The sequence below is a fragment of the Mesoplodon densirostris genome, chromosome 2, assembly GCF_025265405.1.
Source record: "Mesoplodon densirostris isolate mMesDen1 chromosome 2, mMesDen1 primary haplotype, whole genome shotgun sequence".
NCBI classification, from domain to species: domain Eukaryota; kingdom Metazoa; phylum Chordata; class Mammalia; order Artiodactyla; family Ziphiidae; genus Mesoplodon; species Mesoplodon densirostris.
The window spans coordinates 170,206,481-170,232,066 of record NC_082662.1 but is presented as its reverse complement, the minus strand read 5'-3'; the positions used below and the strand labels follow the sequence as shown (position 1 = coordinate 170,232,066).

Sequence of the window (25,586 nt, the reverse complement as noted above, 5' to 3'; positions counted from 1 at the left end):
TTAATTTATTTAAAACTTCATTTTTAAAATTATTTATTTATTTATTTTTGGATAGTTACAGAAGTCAAGGGATCTCGACTTTTTTTTGGCTGCACAGCATGTGTGATCCTAGTTCTGTGACCCGGGATCAAACCCACACCGTCTGCAACGGAAGCATGGAGTCCTAACCACTAGACCACCAGGGAAGTCCCTGCCTATGTTTTCTTCTAGGAGTTTTTTGGTTTCCGGTCTTACATTTAAGTCTTTAAACCATTTTGAGTTTATTTCTGTATGTGGTGTGAGAAAATGTTCTAATTTCATTCTTTTACATGTAGCTGTCCAGTTTTCCCACTACCACTTATTGAAGAAACTCACTTATTGAAGAAACTGTCTTTTCTCCACTGTATATTCTTGCCTCCTTTGTTGTAGATGAATCAACCATAAGTGTGTCGGTTTATTTCTGGGCTCTCTAGTCTGTTCCATTAATCTATGTGTCTGTTTTTTTGCCAGTACCACACTGCTGTGATTACTGTAGCTTTGTAGTATACTCTGAAATCAGGGAGTGTGATACCTCTGTTCTGTTCTTCTTTCTCAAGATTGTTTTGGCTATTCAGGGTCTTTTGTGTTTCCATACAAATTTTAAAATGATTTGTTCTAGCTCTGTGAAAAATGCCATTGGTATTTTGATAGGGATAGATTGAATCTGTGGATTATCTTGGGTAGTATGGTCATTTTAACAATATTAATTCTTCCAATCCAAGAACATGGTATATCTTTCCATCTGTTTGTCTCATCTTCGATTTCTTTCATCAGCGTCTTATAGTTTTTGGGGTACACGTCTTTTACATCCTAGGTTAGATTTATTCCTAGGTATTTTATTCTTTTTGATATAACTGTAAATGGGATTGTTTCATTAATTTCTCTTTCTGATAGTTCAGTGTCAATGTATAGAAATGCAAGAGATTTCTGTATGTTAATTTTGTATCCTGTAACTTTACTGAATTCATTGATGAGCTCTAGTAGTTTTTTGGTGGTGTCTTCAGGATTTTCTATGTATTGTATCATGTCATCTGTAGACAGTGACACAGCGACAGTTTTACTTCTTCCTTTCCAATTTGGGTTATATTATTTCTTTTTCTTGTCTGACTGCTGTGGCCAGGACTTCCAATATTATGCTGAATAAAAGTGGCAAGAGTGGGCATCTTTGTCTTGTCCCTGATCTTAGAGAAAATACTTTCTGCTTTCTATTGCTGAATATGATGTTAGTTGTGGGCTTATCATATATGGCATTTATTATGTTGACGTATGTCCCCTCTATACGCACTTTGTGAAGAGTTATTATCATAAATGAATGTTGAATTTTGTCAAAAGCTTTTTCTGCATCTATGTAGATGACTGTATGATTTTTTATTCTTTAATTTATTAATGTGGTGTATCACATTGATTAATTTGTGGTTATTGAACCATCCTTGCATCAACTGGGATAAATCCCACTTGATTATGATGTATTATCCTTTTAATGTATTGTTAGATTTGATTGCTAATATTTTGTTGAGGATTTTTACATCTATGTTCATTAGTGATATTGGCCTGTAATTTTCTATTTTTGTGGTATCTTTGTCTGGTTTTGGTATCTGGGTGATGGTGGCCTTGTAGAATGAGTCTGGAAGTCTTCTTTTCTCTGCAATTTTTGGGAATAGTTTGAGAAGGATAGGTGTTAACTCTTCTCTAAATGTTTGGCAGAATTCACATATAAAGTCATCTAGTCCTGAACTTTTGTTTGTTGGGAGTTTTGGGGTTTTCTTGTTTTGTTTTGTTTTGCTTTAAATTACTGACTCAATTTTATCACTCGTAACTGGTCTGTTTATATTTCCTATTTCTTCCTGGTTTGGTCTTGGGAGATTGTACAGTTCTAGGAATTTGTCCATTTTTTTCTAGGTTGTCCATTTTTGGGGCATATAGTTGTTTGTAGTATTCTTTTATGATCCTCCAGTGTCAGTTCTGACTTCTTCTTTCTGGCCCTCTTTTTTTCTGGGGGAGTCTGACTAAAGGTTTATCAATTTTGTTTATCTTTTCAAAGAACCAGCTCTTAGTTTCATTAATATTTTCTTTTTTAAGTCTCTATTCCATTTATTTCTGCTCTTGTCTTTATGATTTTGAATAATACATGATGAATAATACTTAGGTCATGATGATGATGACACAAATACATCTCATACAGTTCTTGCCGTGCAGTGATTAGATTTTCACAGGAAGACACTCACACACCTACACAATAGATAAGTTTATTAACTGTATGGAATGATGATTATTTACTATTCACTAAGTGGAAATGAATCATCATAAAGGTCTTCATCCTCACCATCTTCATGTTGAGTAGGCTGAGGAGAAGAAGGAAGAGAAGTTGCTCTTGCTGTCTCAGGGGTGGCAGAGGTGGAAGAGGTGGAGGAGGTGGAAGGGGAGGGAAGACAGTCAGGCACACTTACTGTGAATTTATGGAAATACATCATAATTTCTACTTGACTTTTTGCCTTTTCATTTCTCTAAAAATGTTTCTATATGGTACCAATCCTTCTGCCATTATTTGCTTTAGTTTCAGTGACCCTATTATAGAAGGGTCTATGCTATAAAAAAAAGCAAAAGCAGTCTTGAAAATTGAAAGTCTTCTCCCCGACTGTCTAATGTCAATTTGTTTTCTGACACTGCATCTTCTATGTCTTCTTCTTTATTGGCTGGCACTGATTCAGAAGCACTCATCTCCATCAAGCTGTACTGTTAATTCCTCTGGTGTGGTGTCTATTAGCTCTTGAAAATATCCATGTCTTGAAGCCCTTCACCCCCAACCTCTTTTTTGTTCCTCCATCTCTACAGTCTCTTTCCTTGACTGGCTCAGGCTTTTTCTATAACAGTGACATCTTCAGTGATATAATCCTTCCAGATTTCCATGATGTTTTCTCTATTAGAGTTCTCTTCCATAGCATTGACAATCCTTTCCATAGAGTATTATGTGTAATGAGCCTTAAAGGTACTTAAGGCTACAGGCTGAATTACAGATGTTGTGTCTGGGGGTAAGTAGACCACTTCAATGCCTTTGGAGTCAAACTCATGGGGTTCTGTGTAGCCAGGGGCATTGTCCAATATCAAAAGAACTTTAAAAGGCAGTTCCTTACTGCCAAGGTACTTCCGGACTTCAGGGACAAACCATCAATGGAACCGATCCAGAAAAAGAATTTTTGTTGCCCAGGCCTTCTTGCTGTACAACCAAAAGATGGGCAGCTGGTGTTTATTTTTTCCCTTCAAGGGTCCAAGGTTAGCAGCTTTTTTTTTAAATTTAGTTAAATTTTTTATTGAAGTATAGTTGATTTACAATGTTGTGCCAATCTCTGCTGTACAGCAAAGTGACTCAGTTACACACATATAGACATTCTTTTTTTTAAAATATATATTCTTTTCCATTATGGTTTATCACAGGATATTGAATACAGTTCCCTGTGCTATACAGTAGGACCTTGTTGTTTATGGCTGGCAGCTTTATACATAAGGGCAGTCCTGATCATAAACCCGACTGCATTTGCAAAACAGTAGTTAGTCTATCTCTTTCTGCTTTATTTTTTTACTTTTTAAATATTTGGCTGCGTTGGGTCTTTGTTGCTGCACGAGGGCTTTCTCTAGTTGCAGCAAGCGGGGGCTATTAATTGCGGTGCGTGGTCTTCTCACTGCGGTGGCTTCTCCTGTTGTGGAGCACAGGCTCTAGGCACACGGGCTTCACGAGTTGCAGCATGCGGGCTCCATGGTTGTGGCTCGTGGGCTCTAGAGTGCAGGCTCAGTAGCTGTAGCACATGGGCTTAGCTGCTCCGTGGCATGTGGGATCTTCCCAGACCAGGGATCAAACCTGTGTGCCCTGCATTGGCAGGCAGGTTCTTAACCACTGCTCCGCCAGGGAAGTCCACCCTTTCTGCTTTAAATCCTAGTGCTTGCTTTTCTTCCTTACTAACAAGGCTTTTTTGCTTTATTTTGTTTTGTTTTGTTTTTTGTTTTACCAGAATAGGGTACTTATGTCTGCATTAAAAACCTGTTCAGGTAGATATCCTTTCTCCTCCATGACTTTCTTAATGGCATCTGGGAAGCTGTCTGCTGCCTCTTGGTTGGCAGAAGCTGCTTCTCCCGTCATCCTGACATTTTTTAAGCCAAACCTCTTTTTAAAAATTATCAAACCATCCTTTGCTGGCATTAAATTCTCCAGCTTTAGATATTTCACTCCCTTTTGCTTTGTCGTCATATAAATGACTTTGCTTTTTCTCGAATCATATTGGAGTCCATAGGTATGCCTTTCTTATATCAATCCTGCACCCACATAAAAGCTGTATTTTCATTATGAGATAAAAAGATATTTCAAAAAAATGCTAGGTATTCATGCCTGCTGGCATAGCTGCAGCTACAGCTTCACCAATTTCCTTTTCTTTTTTTTACAATGGTCCTTACACTGTATTCATTTATTTATCTTGAAATAGTGGGCAATCACAGCTGAGGACCTCAATCTACAGTACATATCAAGCAATTCAATTTTTTCTTGTAATGTCATGACTTTTCTCTGCTTCTTAGGAGCAATTCTAGCATCACTATGGCACTTCATATGGGCTCCATGGTTTATGGTCTTCCACTAAACACAATGAAAAATACTTGAGAACTGCAAGAGGTCACTTTTTACAATGATATGCAATTTACTGGAGATGAACTGATCACATGGAAATGATTACTGTCACACAGCATTTTTAGCAGATACCCACAACACTTGAGCTCATTGCAACAGCAATGGGAGGTTGCTACAAAATTTTTACAGTAGTACAGTGTATACTACAGTTAATTTTATGAAGCTAGGATTTAATATGGCATCTTTATGTTTGCTTACATTTCTCTCAATGGCAAATGTATGGACTGTGTTTGTGGAAGTAAGTTTTGATAAATTTTACTACCATAAAATATAGTAGTAAATGATAAAATAGACTATGTCTACATATATCTTATGCATTCATGACATATCTATTTAAATTTTTTCAATATTTCAAGGCTAAGCAATTCATCTGCAAGTTCTTTCAAGTTGTCACAAATTTCCAAAAAAATTTCCAGTGTGTTTATTGAAAAAGAAATCCACATATAAATGGACTCACACAATTCAAACCCGTCAAACCCATGTTGTTCAATGGTCAACTGTAGTTGAGTTTGACGTCCTTTTTTTAAAAAAAACAATAAATCCAGTCTGATAAGCTCTACAATGTAGTGTTTAGTTCACTGACATTTAATGTAATTTTAAAAGGACTAGATATAAGTCTACCATCTTGCTATTTATTTTCTACTCTGTTCTTTCTTTCTTGTCATCTTTTCACTTAATTGAGTATTTGTTACTTTGTCAAATTTAATTCCTCTATTGGCTTTTTAGGTATACCTCTTAACACTTTTTATTTTTTGTGGTATGCGGACCTCTCACTGCTGTGGCCTCTCCTGTTGTGGAGCACAGGCTCCGGACGCGCAGGTTCAGTGGCCATGGCTCACAGGCCCAGCCGCTCCACAGCATGTGGGATCTTCCTGGACCGGGGCACGAGCCCATGTCCCCTGCATCGGCAGGCAGACTCTCAACCACTGTGCCACCAGGGAAGCCCATCTCTTAACACTTTTTTTAAAGTAATTCCTTCAACTGGACAGCCAAATGCAAAAGAAGAAACTAGACCACTACCTCACATCGTATACAAAAATCAGCTCAAAATGGACTAAAGACTTGAAAGCAAGACCTCAAACAATAAAACTCCTAGAAATAAACATATGCAGTATGCTCTGTAACATTGATCTTAGCAATATCTTTCTGGATATGTCTCCTCAGGCAAGGGAAACAAAAGCAAAACTGAACAAATGGGATTATATAAAACTAAAAAGTTTCTGCACAGCAAAGGAAACCATCAGCAAAATGAAAAAACAAATGGGAGAAGATATTTGCAAATCATATATCCATTAATTGGCTAATATCTCAAATATATAAAGAACTCATACAACTCAACAACAAAAAGACACACAACCCAATTAAAAAATGCGCAGCAGAGCTGAATAGGTGATTTTCTAAAGAAGACGTACAGAAGGCCAACAGGCACATGAAAAGATATTCATCACTTATTGTTAGGAAAATGCAAATCAAAACCACAATGACTCACTATCAAAACAAAACAAAACAAACCCCAAAACAACCCAATGAAAAAATAGGCAGGGGACTTCCCTGCCACAGTGGTTAAGAGTCCGCCTGCCAATGCAGGGGACATGGGTTCGAGCCCTGGTCCAGGAGGATCCCACATGCCATGGAGCAGCTGGGCCCGTGGGCCACAACTACTAAGCCTGCGCTCTAGAGCCCACGCGCCACAACTACTGAGCCTGTGTGCCACAACTACTGAAGGCCACACACCTAGAACCCATGCTCTGCAACAAGAGAAGGCACCACAATGAGAAGCCCGCGCACTGCAACAAAGAGTAATCCCCACTCGCCGCAACTAGAGAAAGCCCATGGGCAGCAGTAGAGACCCAACTCAGCCAAAAATAAATAAATAAATAAATAAATTAATTAAAAAAAAAAAAGGCAGGTGCTCTAAATAGACATTTCTCCAAGGAAGACATCCAGATGGCCAACAGGCACATGAAAAGATGCTCAACACTGTTAATTATTAGAGAAATGCAAATCAAAACTATAATGAGGTATCATCTCACACGGGTCAGAATGACCATCATCAATAGTCTACAATAAAAAATGCTGGAGAGGGTGTGGAGAAAAGGGAACCCTCATACACTATTGGTGGGAATGTAAATTGGTGTAGCCACTATGGAAAACAGTCTGGAGGTTCCTTTAAAAACAAAAAATAGAGTTATCATATGTTCCAGCAACCCCACTCCTGGGTATATATCCAGGAAAGATGAAAACTAATTCGAAAAGATACATGCACCCCAATGTTCATAACAGTGTTATTTACAATAGCCAGGACATTGAAACAACCCAAGTGCCCAGCAACAGATGATTACTTTAAGAAGATGTGAGATTTTATATATATGTATAAAACACACACACACACACATACACACACTCACACACACACACAGGAATATTACTCAACCATAAAAAGAGTAAAATATTTACAACAACATGGATGGACCTAGAGAATATCATAGTAAGTGAAGTAAGTCAGAGAAAGATAAATATTATGATATTACTTATATGTAGAATCTAAAAAGTAATACAAATGAATCTATATACCATACAGAAACAGACTCATAGACATAGAAAACAAAGTTATAGTTACCAAAAGGGAAAGGGAGGTGTGGGGCATATAAATTAGGAGTATGGGATTAACAAAACTACACATAAAATAGATAAGCAACAAGGATTTACTGTACAGCACAGGGAATTATATTCAATATTTTATAATAACCTATAATGGAAAATAATCTGAAAAAAATATACATATAATTAAATTACTTTCCTATACACCTGAAACTAACACAATATTGTAAATCAACTATACTTCAATTAAAAAAAAAACACAGTGAGATATCACCTCACATCCGTTAGACTGGCTATTATCAAACAGGCAAGAAATAACAAGGGTTGACAAGGACGGGAGAAAAGGAAACCCTCATACACTGTTGGTGGAAATGTAAATTGGTGCAGCTACTATGAGAAACAGTATGGAGATTTCCCCCCCAAATTAATACTAGAACTACCACATGATCTACCTATCCCACTTCTGTGTATTCATCCAAAGAATACAAAAACACTAATTCAAAAAGATATATGCATCCCTATGTTCATAGCAGCATTATTTAGAATAGCCAAGATATGAAAACAACCTAAGTGCCTATCAATGAATGAATGGATAAAGATATGCTACACACGGGCTTCCCTGGTGGCGCAGTGGTTGAGAGTCTGCCTGCCGATGCAGGGGACACGGGTTCGTGCCCCGGTCCGGGAAGATCCCACATGCCACGGAGCAGCTAGGCCCGTGAGCCATGGCCACTGAGCCTGCGCGTCCGGAGCCTGTGCTCCGCAACGGGAGAGGCTGCAACAGTGAGAGGCCCGCGTACCGCAAAAAAAAAAAAAAAAAAGATATGCTACACACACGCACTGGAATACTACTCCACGATAAAAAAAGAGTAGTGATTACCATAAATGTAATACTACTCAGCCATAAAACAGAGTAATGATTACCAGAGGGGAAGGGGTGGGACAGGGGAGGGTGAAATGGGTAAAGGGGATCAACTGTATGGTGAGAGACAGAAACTAAACTTTTGGTGGTAAGCATGCTGTAATGTAAAGAGAAGATGAAATATAATGTATACATGAAACTTATGTTATAAACCAATGTTACCTCAATAAAAGATTTTTTAAAAGTAATTCCTTTACTAGTTCTCCAAGTACGGCCCCACTCCAGCAGCATCAACACCACTTGGAAACTTCTTGAAAAGAAAATTCTCAGGCCCTACCCCTGACCTTCTGAATCAGAAACTCTGGAGTGGGGGCCAGTAATCTGTCTTTTTAAAGCCCTCCAGGTGATCTGACGCACACTAAGATTTCTGAATCTCAATATTCTAGGGATTATAATATTCACTCTTTACTTATTACACTCTACGTCAGTTAATACTATATACTGTCACTACAAATTTAAGAAACTTAAACACAACAGTTCCATTTTACACATATATTTACTATTTCTGGTGCTGTTACTCTGTAGTCAAGGTTCCATCTAGTATCATATCCCTTCAATCTGAAAAGTTCATTTGACATAATATCTAGTGTTCTTTTCCCCTAAGAAGTCAGCTGCTGTTTGTATCACTGTTCCTCATATAATGTTTTTCTAATGAATGCTTTCAAGATTTGCTCTGTATTTTTTCTGTATTGTGTCTAATTATGGGTTTTGTATACACGTGGGTTATATGGCTTGGGGTTTAGAGTACTGTGGATCTGTATTTTTTTTTTTTTGCGGTACGCGGGCCTCTCACTGTTGTGGCCTCTCCCGTTGCGGAGCACAGGCTCCGGACGCGCAGGCTCAGCGGCCACGGATCGCGGGCCCAGCCGCTCCGCGGCATGTAGGATCTTCCCGGACCGGGGCACGAACCCGTGTCCCCTGCATCGGCAGGCGGACTCTCAACCACTGCGCCACCAGGGAAGCCCCCACTTTTTATTTTTTTTAAATCGAGTTTGGGGAAGGTGGCCAAAATGGCGGAGTAGGAAGTCCTTGAGCTCACCTCTTCCCATCGGCACACCAAAATTACAATATTTACAGAGCAACTATTGATGAGAAAGACCGGAAGACAAGCAAAAATGATCTTCTACAACTAAAGATGCCAAGGAACCACGACCGGACAGGTAGGAGGGGCAGAGACACAGTATAGTCAAGAACAATACCTCCACAAAGAGGAGGATAATAACAATTGCAGAGGTTCTCCCCAAGGAGCAAGGGGTCTGAACCCCACGTGGGTATCTCCAAACTGGAAGTCCTGCACTAGGACGACAAACACCAGAACACCTGCCTTTGAAGGCCAGCACGGCTTACATTCGGGAGAGCCAGAGGGCTATGGGAAATAGACTCCATTCTTAAAGGGTGCACACAAAATCTTACAAGTTCTAGGACGCAGAGCAGAAGCAGTAATTCAAAAGGAGCCTCGGTTAGACCCACCTGCTGATCTTGGAGAGCCTCCCTGAGAGGCAGGAGCCAAGTGGAGCTTACCGGGGGGCAAGAGACACTTGTGTCAGCCATTTCTGGGAGCTTGTTCAACCACGAGGACACTGATGCTGGTGGGCGCCATTGTTTAATCCTCCCTCTAGCTTATTAGGGCTGGGACCCGGCCCCGCCCAGCAGCCCGTCTGCACCAGTAATGGGACACCTCAGGCCAAGCAGCTGGCTGGGCGGGGACACAGCCCCACCCACCAGCTGGCCAGCTGGGAGCCCCTGAGCCCACAGCCGCTTCAGGACCTGGACTTAGCCACCAGAGGGCCCAGGACCGGCCACTGACACCAACGAGCCTCACTAGTCCCAGGTCCCCAGGGCCCTGCACCAGAGACCCTGGGACCTGGCTTTGCTCACAAGTGAGCCAGCATTAGCCCCAGAATCAGCCTGACCCGCCACTGGGCAGGCACCAGCCACTGGGTCCTGGCCCCGCACAACAGAGACCAACGCACTAACTCAGCGAGTTCCAGGGTCCTGCAGCCAGAGAATTTGGGACTGGCTCCACCCACCAGTGAGCCGGCACTAGCCCCAGGACCCGGGCTCACCTGCCAGTGGGTGGGTACCAGCCTGGGGACCCTCTGGGCCTCAGCCCTACCCACCAGTGGGCGGACACTAGGCCCTGCGGCTAGAGAACCCAGGACCCAGCTCTGCCTACAAGGGGGCCGGCACCAGCGCAGGGATCTGATCCCCTGCGCCCTGTCCCACCCACCACTGGGTGGACAGCAGCCCCAGGACCACCACAGACCTACAGCCTGCTGTGTCTGGATGCAGCCCACAGACCAGCTGGCCAGCACTAGCTCCAAGACCCACTGAGCCCTAGTCCCACCCACCAGCAGGCTAATGCCAGCTCTGGGACACCTTGGGCCCCTCAGCTAGCCGCCCCAGGAACTGCCCCTGTCCACCAGTGATGGGACACTAGCCCAGGGAATACCGGGGGCTCTGGCCTGCCAACCAGCAGGCTGACAGCAGGCCACCAGACATATTGGGCCCCTCAGCCAGCAGCCTCAGGACCCAGCTCCACTGACCAGCGGGCTGATAACCAGCTTTGGGATATCCCAGGCCCCTACAGACAGCCATGCCAGGAACTAGCCTACCCACCAGCACTAGATCTGGGACCCCAGCCTGCAACCACCCACCCCGAGCCCAGCTCCGCCCACCAGTGGGCCAGTACTAGTCCCAGGAACCCCCCATTCACTCCTGCAGCCAGCCACCTTGTGCCCCAGCCCACAGACGGAAGCCTTCCACGAGGCAGGGCCTAGCAACCAACCTATAGGAGGGCCAGCCACAGCTATCAGACTGCCCACAAGTAGTCAGGCCACCACAACAGAAGGACCCAGGCAGCCCACACGGGGGGCACCCCTAGAGCACATACCTCTGGTGACCAGAGGGGAGTGTGCTGCTGGGAAGCACAGGAGGTCTCCCACAAAAGGCCACTTCTCCAAGGTCGGCAAATGTAATGGATGCAAGTCAAATCATTATGACCTACACTTTACAGTGTGTATGTCAACTCTATCTCGAAAAAACTGAAAGAAAAAATCAAATCTTTTGTCTTTTTTTTCCCACATGCCATTGTGCCTTTCTTCTCCTTTTAAGAACAATAATTACATGTACGTTATTTGCATAATATTGTCCCACAGGTCTCTGAGGCTCTATTAATGTTTTTTCCATATTTTCCTCCATGTTTTCACAATGGATCATTTATACTGATTTATTCTGAAGTTCACTTACCCTTGGTTTTGCTGTTTCCAATATGCTTTTAAGCCCATTCAGAACTTTTCTTTTCAGACACTATACTTTTCAATTTTAAATGTGTTTTATCTAAGTAATTTCCATCTATCTACTGTGATATCCCCATTAATTATGACCATATTTACATTTAAGTTCTTGAACATGTTTTATAACAGATATTTTGAAACTAATTCCAGTATCTGAGTCATCCCAGCATCTGTTTTCTATTGATTGCTTTTGGTCTTTACTACAGAACCTGTTTTTATGTTTCTTCATAGGTTTAATAATTTTTTATTGTATGCTGACACCTCCTCTAAACCAAACAGAAACTTTCAAAAGCTCTAGTAGCTGATTCCTACAAACTTTTCTCATATCTTGACATATCCAGTCCCACCTATTCTGCATTGTGACATGAGTACCTACTTACTGACACTGTAAAATTTTCAGTCTTATCAAATAATACTGCCAATCCTTAAATGCTGGAGCACTTAACTTTTAAGGATTTCCTAATTGGGTCTACGTGTCACTCTATTCATGCCAGCATTTCTCTGATTAGTAGTTATATTGTAGACTTTGTACTTATTTATATGGGGTTTTTAGAACTAATATATTTTTTCAGGAATGCTCTCTCTCCCTCATTCTACCTCCACCCCCAGTCCCAGACTAATTTTGTAAAGAGAGAGACCATATATATCATCTGTAACTTCTATACATGGTAGTTTATGACTAAATGCATTCTTCTCTTTTCCAACTGCATTTTATATGCATGATACAGTCTCTTCCTTATTATCTACCTTTCCTTTCATTACCCATTTTTACAATATAATGGAAACATGTACCACTTTTATATCCAGAAAATAATAATATAAATATGTAATTCAAGGTTCCCTTTCCTCCAGAAAATATTCTGATTAATCCAACCATTTTTCAAACTCTTCCAGTACTATTACTGCCCTACCTACCCACTTAACACCTTGTTATTTCTTGTATTACATAAATTGTAATTTTAGATCACCAAATTATTAAGGATTAACTTAAACTTGAGGTTTTGGTGGTAATTTCCCTCAGTGTTGTAACTGGAATGAACACACAGAATCACCACCTACAAATTGACAGAATTTACATCTTTACAAAATTTTGAGCAAACTACCTACTGAATAATTTAGTTTTATTCAGTCATTAGAAATGGAGTACTTCTAAACCCAAAGATCACAAGAACAATGGTGTTTGTGAACTGACCAGGTAAAAATGGTTAGAAAAGAAAATCAATGATGTGGAAGCAAAAATAGAATTCAAAATGTTTAAAATTTAAACATTATACTTATTTTAAATTTCATCTTTGTGGCAGTTTGCTTTAGTTTATGTGTGGCAGACATTGCTTTGAAAAGGTACACTTTTATCCAATTTCTTTAAAAAACAGACTTCACAGATTAAGAAACAGTAACCTCTACAGAATATTGCTATAGAATTATAGTTTAAGCTTTCTAAATATAAAAGCCATTTGTCCAATAAACGTTATCTTGGTGAAAAACTACAAGTCAAAACAGTAATAAGCTTATCTTCACCTACCTGTAACTTTGGTTCCAATAACCAGGGGCAAAGGAATTTCGTCTGGGAGATCCTTGAACTGTGAAACATCCGCAACTTTCCTTTGTTGTAAGAGCCTTATTTTCTGCCGTTTCTGTTTTAATGCTGATCTCTCTTCCTCAAAAAATGCAGAAGAACATCTAGAATAAATTATAAAAATCATATAAACTGATAACTGTCCTATATAAAAACTTCAAGTCAGACCATTCATTTCACTACTCCCTTTATTCTTCTCATTCTTTTAAGTACTATATTTAAAAATGGGTTCTTAGCAATAATCATTTTCTCTTCAAAGTAAATTACCTGTATATCTTTTTAAGAACAGGACCTTGCAAGACTGAAAGATACATAAGTAAGTCTAGATTATTCCTTCCTACAAAGCAGGAGGATTTGTTCACCATCCTTTGACAAAACTGCACCTGGATTCCAGGTCTCCTCTTAAGAACAACGTTCAGTTTCAATACTCTATTCAAAAGAACATGATATCTTCCCTGTGACCCAGTGAGCCTATCTGTACAGGAATTAAAGATGAGACTTGCCACTGTGTAAACTTTTAATCATATTTCCTGTCTTGAAGTATGAATACTGAATATACTCTTATCTTTAGGGCCTGTCTTATTTCTATTTTCAAATTCTAGGATGAACCAAAGGTATTTAAACAAAGCTTTCAGGCCACGAAATATATATCCATATCACTACAGTCAAGATAATGAACATACAAAGACATTAATCAGCACCCCAAAGTTTCCTTGTGCCACTTTACTATCCTTCCTTTGCTTCCTCTCATTTCTATACTCCTACTTCTCAAGCAATCACTAAGTTGCTTTCTGTATTATGTTTCTATCTTCTAAAGTTTTATATAAATGGAATCATCTAGTATATACTCTTTCTTCAGGCTTCTTTCATTCAGCATAATTATTCTAAGATTTGTCCATATTGGTGTATGTATCAGTGGTTCATTTCTTTTTATTGTGACACATTCTATTCTATGGATATATCACCATTTGTTTATCCATTCACCTGTTAGTGGACTTATGGGTTATTTCCAGGTTTTGGCTATTATGACAAAGTTGATATGATCATCTGTGTGTGGGCTTCTGTACAAACATATGCTTTCATTTCTCTTGATTAAAGTAGTGGAAGGGCTGGGTCATATGGTCAATGTGTGTTTAACGCTTTAAGAAATCAAAGAATCCAAATATCACCAAAAAAGATATACAATTAGCAAATAAGTGTATGAAAAGATGCTCCACACTATATGCCACCAGAGAAATGCAAATTAAACGAGATATCACTACACACTTATTAAATTGCTAAAATCTGGAACACGGACAACTTCAAATGCTGGTGAGGATGTGGAACAACAGGAATTCATTCATTTCTAGTGGAATGCAAAATGGAAGACAGTTTGGTAGTTTCTTACAAAACTAAATATACTCTTACCATAAAATCCAACAATCATGCTCCTTGGTTTTTACTCAAATGAGTTGAAAACTTATGTCCACACAAAAATCTGCACAGATGTTTACAGAATCTTTATTCATAATTGCTAAAACTTGGAATCAACTAAGACGTTCTTCAGTAGGTAAAGGAATAAACAAACTGGTACATCCAGAGAATGGAGTATTATTCAGCACCAAAAAGAATGAGCTATCAAATCATGAAAAGACATGGAGGAACCTGAATGCATATTACCAAGTGAAAGAAGCCAATCTGAAAAGGCTACATTCTGTGTGATCCCAATACATGACATTCTGGAAAACACAAAGCTATGAAGACAATAAAAATATCAGTGGTTGCCAGCAGTTGTGGGGATGGGGAGAGGGGTGAATTGGTAGAACACAGAGGATTTTTAGGGCAGTGAAAATACTCTGTAAAATATAATAATGGTAGATATATGTCACTAAACATTTGTCAAAACCCACAGAAGGTATAATACCAAGAGTGAACTCTAATGGAAACTATGGACTTTGGGTTGTTCTGACGTGTTGGTGCAGGCTCATCAGCTGTCACAAATGTACCACTCTGATGGAGGACACTGAGAGTGGAGGAGGCTATGTATGTGGGGGGGCAGTAAACCGGAAATCTCTGTATCTTCCTCTCAATTTTGTTGTAAACCTAAAACGACTCTTAAAAATTTAAGTCTTTTAAAACAGAAAGAAAGGAACTGCCAAACAGTTTTTTCAAAGTGGTTATACAATTTGTATTCCCATCAGTGGTGTATAAGAGTTCAAGTTTCCCCATAGCCTCACCAACACGTGGTAGGCTTCGTCTAGTAAAATTTCAACACTGTGGTTTTAATTTGAGTTTTTCTAATGACTAATTATGTTGAATAGCCTCTCATTGGTTTATTTGATATTCTTATATCATTGGTGAATCATCTGTTCAAATCTTTTGCCAATTTGTTAAATGAGCTGTTTGATTCTTTTTTTTTTTCGGCTGTGCCGTGCAGCATGAGGATTCTAGTTCCCCAACCAGGGATCAAACCCATGCCCCCTGCAGTGGAAGCATGGAGCCCTCATCACTGGACCACCAGGGAATTCCCGTTTGATTCTTAATACTGAATTTTCAGAGTTCTCCATACATTCTGGATATAATATACACTTTCAGCAATCAAATTTTATTTAAATAGTATTTTTGCATAGTTAATACATTCATAGCCTTCTAATTTAAAAGGTTCAAAAGGCACTGAAAACTCTAATACCTCTGTCCCTCGGTTTCCTGTCTTCCAGAGGATCATGACTGTAAGTTTTCTACATGTCCTTCATTGATACTTTAGGAATACACAAGCAAAAACTGCTTATGTTACCTGCTTATCTTCCCCAAATAGCTACAATATGCACTGTTGTGTATTTTGCTTTCTTAAAGTATCTTAGCAATCACTTCTACTACATCAGTACATTAGAAACTTCCTCTGTTTTTTGGTGGTTTTTTTTGGCCACACCACACAGCATGTGGGATGCTGGTTCCCCGACTAGGGATTGAACCCGCGACCGCTGCAGTGGAAGCACACGGTCTTAACCCCTGGACCTCCAGGGAAGTCCAACTTCCTCTGATTTTAAGTTAAATGATTTCAGAGTTTTCTACTATTTTGAGGTACCATACTTTAATTAATCATTCCTCTATTTATGGACACTTAGGTTTTTGCCAATCTTTTGCTTCTACAAATACTACTGTACATGTCATTTTATCCATGTACAAGTATTTCTGTGATCTAAATTCGCAGAAGTACTAGGTTACAGGGTATGGAAATTTGTAAATTTGACAGATATTACCAAATTGCCCTCCACAGAGGTTATATAAATTTAATCTCTCACCACCAATAGTGACTTTTTCACCACACCATTGCCAACCCAACATATTAAAACTTTATGAACTCCATTGATCTGACAGTTAAAAACAGCATTCTGATTTTATATTTGATTTTATATTTCTCACTATGAGTAAGATTGAACTGTTTTCATCTGTTCAGAAGAGCCATTTCTTTTTCCTTTCTTATGTACTGTCATATAAACAGACACTTTTATTATAGGTTATTTGACTTTTTTTATCGATTCATACATAGTTCTTCATATATTTGGAAATTAGTCCTTTGTCTGTGATAAGAATTATAAATATTTCTGTTATTGTCTTTTGACTTTGTTTATGGATTTTTTGTAGGGGGCAATGCAAAATGTTTTTATTTTTATGAAGTCAAATTTATCGATATTTTCTTTTATGGTTCCTAGCTTTGGAGCCTGTTAGAAAGATCTTCTCCAATTCAAGATTAAGCAAAATTCTCCTACAGGTTCCTCTAGTGGTTTTACTGTTTCATTTTAAAAATGTGAATCTCTGATCCTTTTCAAATGTTTCCTGGTATAAGGTATGAGATATGAAACCAACTTGTATTTTCTTAGATTGCTTCAGAGTGGTCTCAGTATCCATTAGATAAGTAATTTAACCCCTCTCTCCCCTGTGTGCTTGAGATGCAACCACTGTTATTATGTATTAAATTCCTGTAGACATCTTTGATACTATCTGGACTTTCTCTCTCTCTCTCTCTCTTTTTTAGTTTTAATTTTATTGGAGTATAGTTGATTTACAATGTTGTGTTAGTTTCATGGGCTTTCTCTCCCTTTAAATTCATCTTCTATGCATGTACCACTATAACACCATTTTGATTATGATCACATTATATCTATTTTAATAGGTGATAATACATACTACATATGTATATATGATACTACATAGTCTCCCTTTATTACTTTGCTTCTTCATAATTTTCCTGGATCTTCCTGCTTGATTTCTCCTCTTATATGTTAATTTTAGAATTAGTTGATCTAGTTTAAAGTAAAAAAAAAGCAGGGGGGCCTACTGATATTTTTATTGGGACTGATTTTAGAATGCTGAGTATCCTAATCCAAGATCATCTATGTCTTCCCATTTCCTCATTTGTATCCTGCACATTTCCTGTTAAGCTCCTTCTTGGTATTTTATTTTACTTTTTTTTTTTTTAGGATATTTTGAAAGGTATATTGTATCAATAATTTGTAGTGTACCTCAACTTCCTCAGAGAAAATAAAAACTATAAACTTTTGTTGAAAATAAAGACTTAATTTCAACTATTAATCTACCTTGATGAAGTAAAGGACTATAAAATTCAACAATGTTATGGTAACATAAGAAAGGATAAATTAATAAGAGAAATATTATGATGACAAACTGCAGAATTATAACTAAACAATAAAATAAGGAGTGACTAATATCTCATTCTGACAATAATTAGAAACACTATGGCTTAATTTACTCAAACATGTAAAGTCACAGCAAAAAGCCCCCAAATGACCTAAAGTAATTACCAAAGACCATAAATTACCTGTATGAAACACACTAACATAGCACATTTTGATTTGTTCTTATAAATGCAGGAAATATTTAAAACATCAGCAGCAATGTCAACTTTCAATACAAGGGATAAAATATTACCAGTTCAATGAAAAGTTCTCCTTGAATTTCATTACTATCTACAGAAATCATGAAAACTAAATTCCATACCTACTTGTCCAAGTCACTTTATAGTTCCAAGTCTTCTCTGAATTTCCCCCCCATTTAAACTGAAAAAGTCTTACACATGCTTTTACTAGGCAGACAGACATAATATGAGACTAATGATGTATACTGCAAAATTTCACTCAAAAGTAATATAAACGTTTTCTGATGTGTTAAGGAAGCAAGATAACGCTAGAAAAGGAAAAGCAGTTTAACACGAAAAGTAATTCTCAGGAAGTAACATATTGGATATATTTACTTGATTTGTTTTTACATAAAGTAAAACATGCATTTGTGGAAAGGCTCTTGAGGTGATAAAAAGAATTTTACAAAAGGTAATAACAATGTATGCGGGACATCGGGGAAGATGGCGGAAGAGTAAGACACGGAGATCACCTTCCTCCCCACAGATACACCAGAAATACATCTACACGTGGAACAACTCCTACAGAACACCTACTGAACACTGGCAGAAGACCTCAGACCTCTCGAAAAGCAAGAAACTCCCCACGTACCTGGGTAGGGCAAAAGAAAAAAGAAAAACAGAGACAAAAGGATAGGGACGGGACCTGCACCAGTGGGAGGGAGCCGTGAAGGAGGAAAGGTTTCCACACACTAGGAAGGCCCTCCACGAGCAGAGACTGTGGGTGGCGGAGTGGGGGAGCTTTGGGGCCGCGGAGGAGAGCACAGCAACAGGGGTGCGGAGGGCAAAGCAGAGAGATTCCTGCATAGAGGATCGGTGCCAACCGGCACTCAACAGCCGGAGAGGCTTGTCTGCTCGCCCCGCTGGGGCGGGCTGGGCTGGGAGCTAAGGCTCGGGCTTTGGTAGGAGCGCAGGTAGAGGACAGGGGTTGGCGGCGTGAACATAGCCTGCAGGGGGTTAGTGTGCCACGGTGAGCCGGGAGGGAGTCCGGGAAAAAGTTTGGACCTGCCGAAGAGGCAAGTGACTTTTTCTTCCCTCTTTGTTTCCTGGTGCGCGAGGAGAGGGGATTAAGAGCGCTGCTTAAAGGAGCTCCACAGACGGGCGTGGGATGCTGGGGCTGCTGCTGCTGCCGCCAAGAGGGCTGTGTGCGAGCGCAGGTCACTGTCCATGCCCCTCTTCCGGGGAGCCTGTGCAGCCCGCCACTGCCGGGGTCCCAGGATCCAGGGACGGCTTCCCCGGGAGAGCGCATGGCACGCCTCGGGCTGGTGCAACGTCACGCTGGCCTCTGCCGCCGCAGGCTCACCCCACACTCCATACCCCTCCCTCCCCATGGCATGAGTGAGCCAGAGTCCCTTTAACCCCGTCCTGTCTGAGCGAAGAACAGATGCCCTCTGGTGACCTATACGCAGAGGCGGGGCCCAATCCAAAACTGAGACCGGGAGCTGTGAGAACAAAGAAGAGAAAGGGAAATCTCTCCCATTAGCCTTAGAAGCAGCGGATTAAAGCTCCACAATCAACTTGATGTACCCTGCATCTGTGGAATACATGAATAGACAACGAATCATCCCAAATTGAGGAAGGGGTCTTTGAGAGCAAGATTTATTCCCCTTTTCCTCTTTTTTGGGTGTGTATGTGTATGCTTCTGTGTGAGATTTTGTCTGTACAGCTTTGCTTCCACCATTTGTCCTAGGGTTCTATCCGTCTGTTTTTTTTTGTTTGTTTTTTGTTTTAATTTTTTTCCTTAATAATTATTTTTATTTTAATAACTTTATTTTATTTTACTTTATCTTCTTTCTTTCTTTCTTTCGTTCCTTCCCTCCTTTAGACAACAAATCATCCCAAATTGAGGAGGTGGACTTTGAGAGCAAGATTTATGATTTTTTCCCCTTTTCCTCTTTTTGTGAGTGTGTATGTGTATGCTTCTGTGTGAGATTTTGTCTGTTTAGCTTTGCTTCCACCATTTGTCCCAGGGTTCTATCTGTCCGTTTTTTTAAAAAACTTTTTTCTTAATAATTATTATTTATTTTAATAACTTTATTATACTTTATCCTATTTTATTTTACTTTATCTTCTTTCTTTCTTTTTTCCTTCCTTCCCTCCTTTCTCCCTCCCTCCTTTCTTTCTTTTTTCCTTTCTTTCTTTCTTTCCTTCCTTCCTTCCTTCTTCCTTCTTTCTTCCTTTCTTCTCCTTCTAATTCTTTCTTTCAACTTTTTCTCCTTTTTATTCTGAGCCGTGTGGATGAAAGGCTCACGGTGCTGCAGCCAGGAGTCAGTGCTGTGCCCCTGAGGTGGGAGAGCCAACTTCAGAACACTGGTCCACAAGAGACCTCCCAGCTCCATATAATATCAAACGGCAAAAATCTCCCAGAGATCTCCATCTCAACACCAGCACCCAGCTTCACTCAACGACCAGCAAGCTACAGTGCTGGACAACCTATGCCAAACAACTAGCAAGACAGGAACACAACCTCACCCATTAGCAGAGAGGCTGCCTAAAATCATAATAAGTCCACAGACACCCCAAAACACACCACCAGACGTGGACCTGCCCAACAGAAAGACAAGATCCAGCCTCATCCACCAGAACACAGGCACTAGTCCCCTCCACAACCCACTGAACCAACCTTAGCCACTGCGGACAGACACCAAAAACAATGGGAACTACGAACCTGCAGCCTGCAAAAAGGAGACCCCAAACACAGTAAGATAAGCAAAATGAGAAGACAGAAAAACACACAGCAGGTGAAGGAGCAAGATAAAAACCCACCAGACCTAACAAATGAAGAGGTAATAGGCAGTCTACCTGAAAAAGAATTCAGAATAATGATAGTAAAGATGATTCAAAATCTTGGAAATAGAATAGACAAAATGCAAGAAACATTTAACAAGGAACTAGAAGAACTAAAGATGAAACAAGCAACGATGAACAACCCAAAATTGAAATTTAAAATACTCTAGATGGGATCAATAGCAGAATAACTGAGGCGGAAGAACGGATAAGTGACGTGGAAGATAAAATAGTGGAAAAAACTACTGCAGAGCAGAATAAAGAAAAAAGAATGAAAAGAACTGAGGACAGTCTCAGAGACCTCTGGGACAACATTAAACGCACCAACATTCGAATTATAGGGGTTCCAGAAGAAGAAGAGAAAAAGAAAGGGACTGAGAAAATATTTGAAGAGATTATAGTTGAAAACTTCCCTAATATGGGAAAGGAAATAGTTAATCAAGTCCAGGAGGCACAGAGAGTCCCATACAGAATAAATCCAAGGAGAAATACGCCAAGATACATATTAATCAAACTGTCAAAAATTAAATACAAAGAAAACATGTTAAAAGCAGCAAGGGAAAAACAACAAATAATACACAAGGGAATCCCCATAAGGTTAACAGCTGATCTTTCAGCAGAAACTCTGCAAGCCAGAAGGGACTGGCAGGACATATTTAAAGTGATGAAGGAGAAAAAACTGCAATCAAGATTACTCTACCCAGCAAGGATCTCATTAAGACTTGATGGAGAAATTAAAACCTTTACAGACAGGCAAAAGCTGAGAGAGTTCAGCACCATCAAACCAGCTTTACAACAAATGCTAAAGGAACTTCTCTAGGCAAGAAACACAACAGAAGGAAAAGACCTACAATAACGAACCCAAAACAATTAAGAAAATGGGAATGGGAACATACATATTGATAATTACCTTAAATGTAAATGGACTAAATGCTCCCACCAAAAGACATAGATTGGCTGAATGTATACAAAAACAAGACCTACAAGAGACCCACTTCAGACCTAGAGACACATACAGACTGAAAGTAAGGGGATGGAAAAAGATATTCCATGCAAATGGAAATCAAAAGAAAGCTGGAGTAGCAATTCTCATATCAGACAAAATAGACTTTAAAATAAAGACTAGGGCTTCCCTGGTGGCGCGGTGGTTGAGGGTCCGCCTGCCAGTGCAGGGGACATGGGTTCGTGCCCCGGTCTGGGAGAATCCCACATGCCCCAGAGTGGCTGGGCCCGTGAGCCATGGCCGCTGGGCCTGCACGTCCGGAGCCTGTGCTCCGCAGCGGGAGAGGCCACAACAGTGAGAGGCCCATGTACCGCAAAAAAAATAAATAAATAAAAAAATAAAGACTATTAGAAGAGACAAAGAAGGACACTACATAATGATCAAGGGATCGATCCAAGAAGAAGATATAACAATTGTAAATATTTACGCACCCAACACAGGAGCACCTCAACACATAAGGCAAATACTAACAGCCATAAAAGGGGAAATCGACAGTAACACATTCATAGTAGGGGACTTTAACACCCCACTTTCACCAATGGACAGATCATCCAAAATGAAAATAAATAAGGAAACACAAGCTTTAAATGATACATTAAACAAGATGGACTTAATTGATATTTATAGGACATTCCATCCAAAAACAACAGAATACACATTTTTCTCAAGTGCTCATGGAACATTCTCCAGGATAGATCATATCTTGGGTCACAAATCAAGCCTTGGTAAATTTAAGAAAATTGAAATTGTATCAAGTATCTTTTCCGACCACAATGCTATGAGACTAGATATCAAATACAGGAAAAGATCTGTAAAAAATACAAACACATGGAGGCTAAACGATACACTACTTAATAATGAGGTGATCACTGAAGAAATCAAAGAGGAAATAAAAAAAATACCTAGAAACAAATGACAATGGAGACACGATGACCCAAAACCTATGGGATGCAGCAAAAGCAGTTCTAAGAGGGAAGTTTATAGCAATACAATCCCACCTTAAGAAACAGGAAACATCTCGAACAAACAACCTGACCTTGCACCTAAAACAATTAGAGAAAGAAGAACAGAAAAACCCCAAAGTTAGCAGAAGGAAAGAAATCATAAAGATCAGATCAGAAATAAATGAAAAAGAAATGAAGGAAACAATAGCAAAGATCAATAAAACTAAAAGCTGTTTCTTTCAGAAGATAAACAAAATTGATAAACCATTAGCCAGACTCATCAAGAAAAAAAGGGAGAAGACTCAAAATCAATAGAATTAGAAATGAAAAAGGAGAAGTAACAACTGACACTGCAGAAATACAAAAGATCATGAGAGATTACTACAAGCAACTCTATGCCAATAAAATGGACAACCTGGAAGAAATGGACAAATTCTTAGAAATGCACAACCTGCCGAGACTGAATCAGGAAGAAATAGAAAATATGAACAGACCAATCACAAGCACTGAAATTGAAACTGTGATAAAAAATCTTCCAACAAGGGCTTCCCTGGTGGCGCAGTGGTTGAGAGTCCGCCTGCCGATGCAGGGGACACGGGTTCGTGCCCCTATCCCGGAAGATCCCACATGCCGCGGAGCGGCTGGGCCCGCGAGCCATGGCCGCGGAGCCTGTGTGTCCGGAGCCTGTGCTCCACAACGGGAGAGGCCACAGCAGTGAGAGGCCCGCGTACAGCAAAAAAAAAAAAAAAAAAAAAAATCTTCCAACAAACAAAAGCCCAGGACCAGATGGCTTCACAGGCGAATTCTATCAAACATTTAGAGAAGAGCTAACACCTATCCTTCTCAAACTCTTCCAAAATATATCAGAGGGAGGTAGACTCCCAAACTCATTCTACAAGGCCATCATCAGCTTGATACCAAAACCAGACAAAGATGTCACAAAGAAAGAAAACGACAGGCCAATATCACTGATGAACATAGATGCAAAAATCCTCAACAAAATACTAGCAAACAGAATCCAACAGCACATTAAAAGGATCATACACCATGATCAAGTGGGGTTTATTCCAGGAATGCAAGGATTCTTCAATATATGCAAATCAATCAATGTGATACACCATATTAACAAACAAAAGGAGAAAAACCATATGATCATCTCAATAGATGCAGAGAAAGCTTTCAACAAAATTCAACATCCATTTATGATAAAAACACTGCAGAAAGTAGGCATAGAGGGGACTTTCCTCAACATAATAAAGGCCATATATGACAAACCCACAGCCAACATCGTCCTCAATGGTGAAAAACTGAAACCATTTCCACTAAGATCAGGAACAAGACAAGGTTGCCCACTCTCACCACTCTTATTCCACATAGTTTTGGAAGTTTTAGCCACAGCAATCAGAGAAGAAAAGGAAATAAAAGGAATCCAAATGGGAAAAGAAGAAGTAAAGCTGTCACTGTTTGCAGATGACATGATACTATACATAGGGAATCCTAAAGATGCTACCAGAAAACTACGAGAGCTAATCAATGAATTTGGTAAAGTAGCAGGATACAAAATTAATGCACAGAAATCTCTGGCATTCCTATACACTAATGATGAAAATTCTGAAAGTGAAATCAAGAAAACACTCCCATTTACCACTGCAACAAAAAGAATAAAATATCTAGGAATAAATCTACCTAAGGAGACAAAAGACCTGTAGGCAGAAAATTATAAGACACTGATGAAAAAAATTAAAGATGATACAAATAGATGGAGAGATATACCATGTTCTTGGATTGGAAGAATCAACATTGTGAAAATGACTCTACTACCCAAAGCAATCTACAGATTCAATGCAATCCCTATCAAATTACCACTGGCATTTTTCACAGAACTAGAACAAAAAATTTCACAATTTGTATGGAAACACCAAAGACCCCGAATAGCCAAAGCAATCTTGAGAATGCAAAACGGAGCTAGAGGAATCAGGCTCCCTTACTTCAGACTATACTACAAAGCTACAGTAATCAAGACAGTGTGGTACTGGCACAAAAACAGAAAGATAGATCAATGGAACCGGATAGAAAGCCCAGAGATAAACCCACGCACATATGGTCACCTTATCTTTGATAAAGGAGGCAGGAATGTACAGTGGAGAAAGGACACCCTCTACAATAAGTGGTGCTGGGAAAACGGGACAGGGACATGTAAAAGTATGAGATTAGATCACTCTCTAACACCATACACAAAAATAAGCTCAAAATGGATTAAAGACCTAAATGTAAGGCCAGAAACTATCAAACCTCTTAGAGGAGAACATAGGCAGAACACTTTATGACATAAATCACATCAAGATCCTTTTTGACCCACCTCCTAGAGAAATGGAAATAAAAACAAAAATAAACAAATGGGACCTAATGAAACTTAAAAGCTTTTGCACAGCAAAGGAAACCATAAACAAGACCAAAAGACAACCCTCAGAATGGGAGAAAATATTTGCAAATGAAGCAACTGACAAAGGATTAATCTCCAAAATTTACAAGTGGCTCATGCAGCTCAATAACAAAAAAACAAACAACCCAATCCAAAAATGGGCAGAAGACCTAAATAGACATTTCTCCAAAGAAGATATACAGTCTGGCAACAAACACATGAAAGAATGCTTAACATCATTAATCATTAGGGAAATGCAAATCAAAACTACAATGAGATATCATCTCACACCAGTCAGAATGGCCATCATCAAAAAAAATCTAGAAACAATAAATGCTGGAGAGGGTGTGGAGAAAAGGGAACACTCTTGCACTGCTGGTGGGAATGTGAATTGGTACAGCCACTATGGAGAACAGTATGGAGGTTCCTT

At 39.6% G+C, this 25,586-nt stretch overlaps 1 protein-coding gene across 3 annotated transcripts in view; it reads right to left on the bottom strand.

The window, feature by feature from the left end:
- The window catches only part of LIN9 (lin-9 DREAM MuvB core complex component), a 94,847-nt gene that overhangs the window by 44,473 nt on the left and 24,788 nt on the right, over positions 1 to 25,586 (bottom strand). For all 3 annotated transcript variants that reach the window (XM_060088625.1, XM_060088626.1, XM_060088627.1), the window contains exon 7: positions 13,032 to 13,189. In XM_060088625.1, the coding sequence (XP_059944608.1) occupies positions 13,032 to 13,189 (158 nt within the window). The remainder of the gene's footprint in view (positions 1 to 13,031; positions 13,190 to 25,586) is intronic.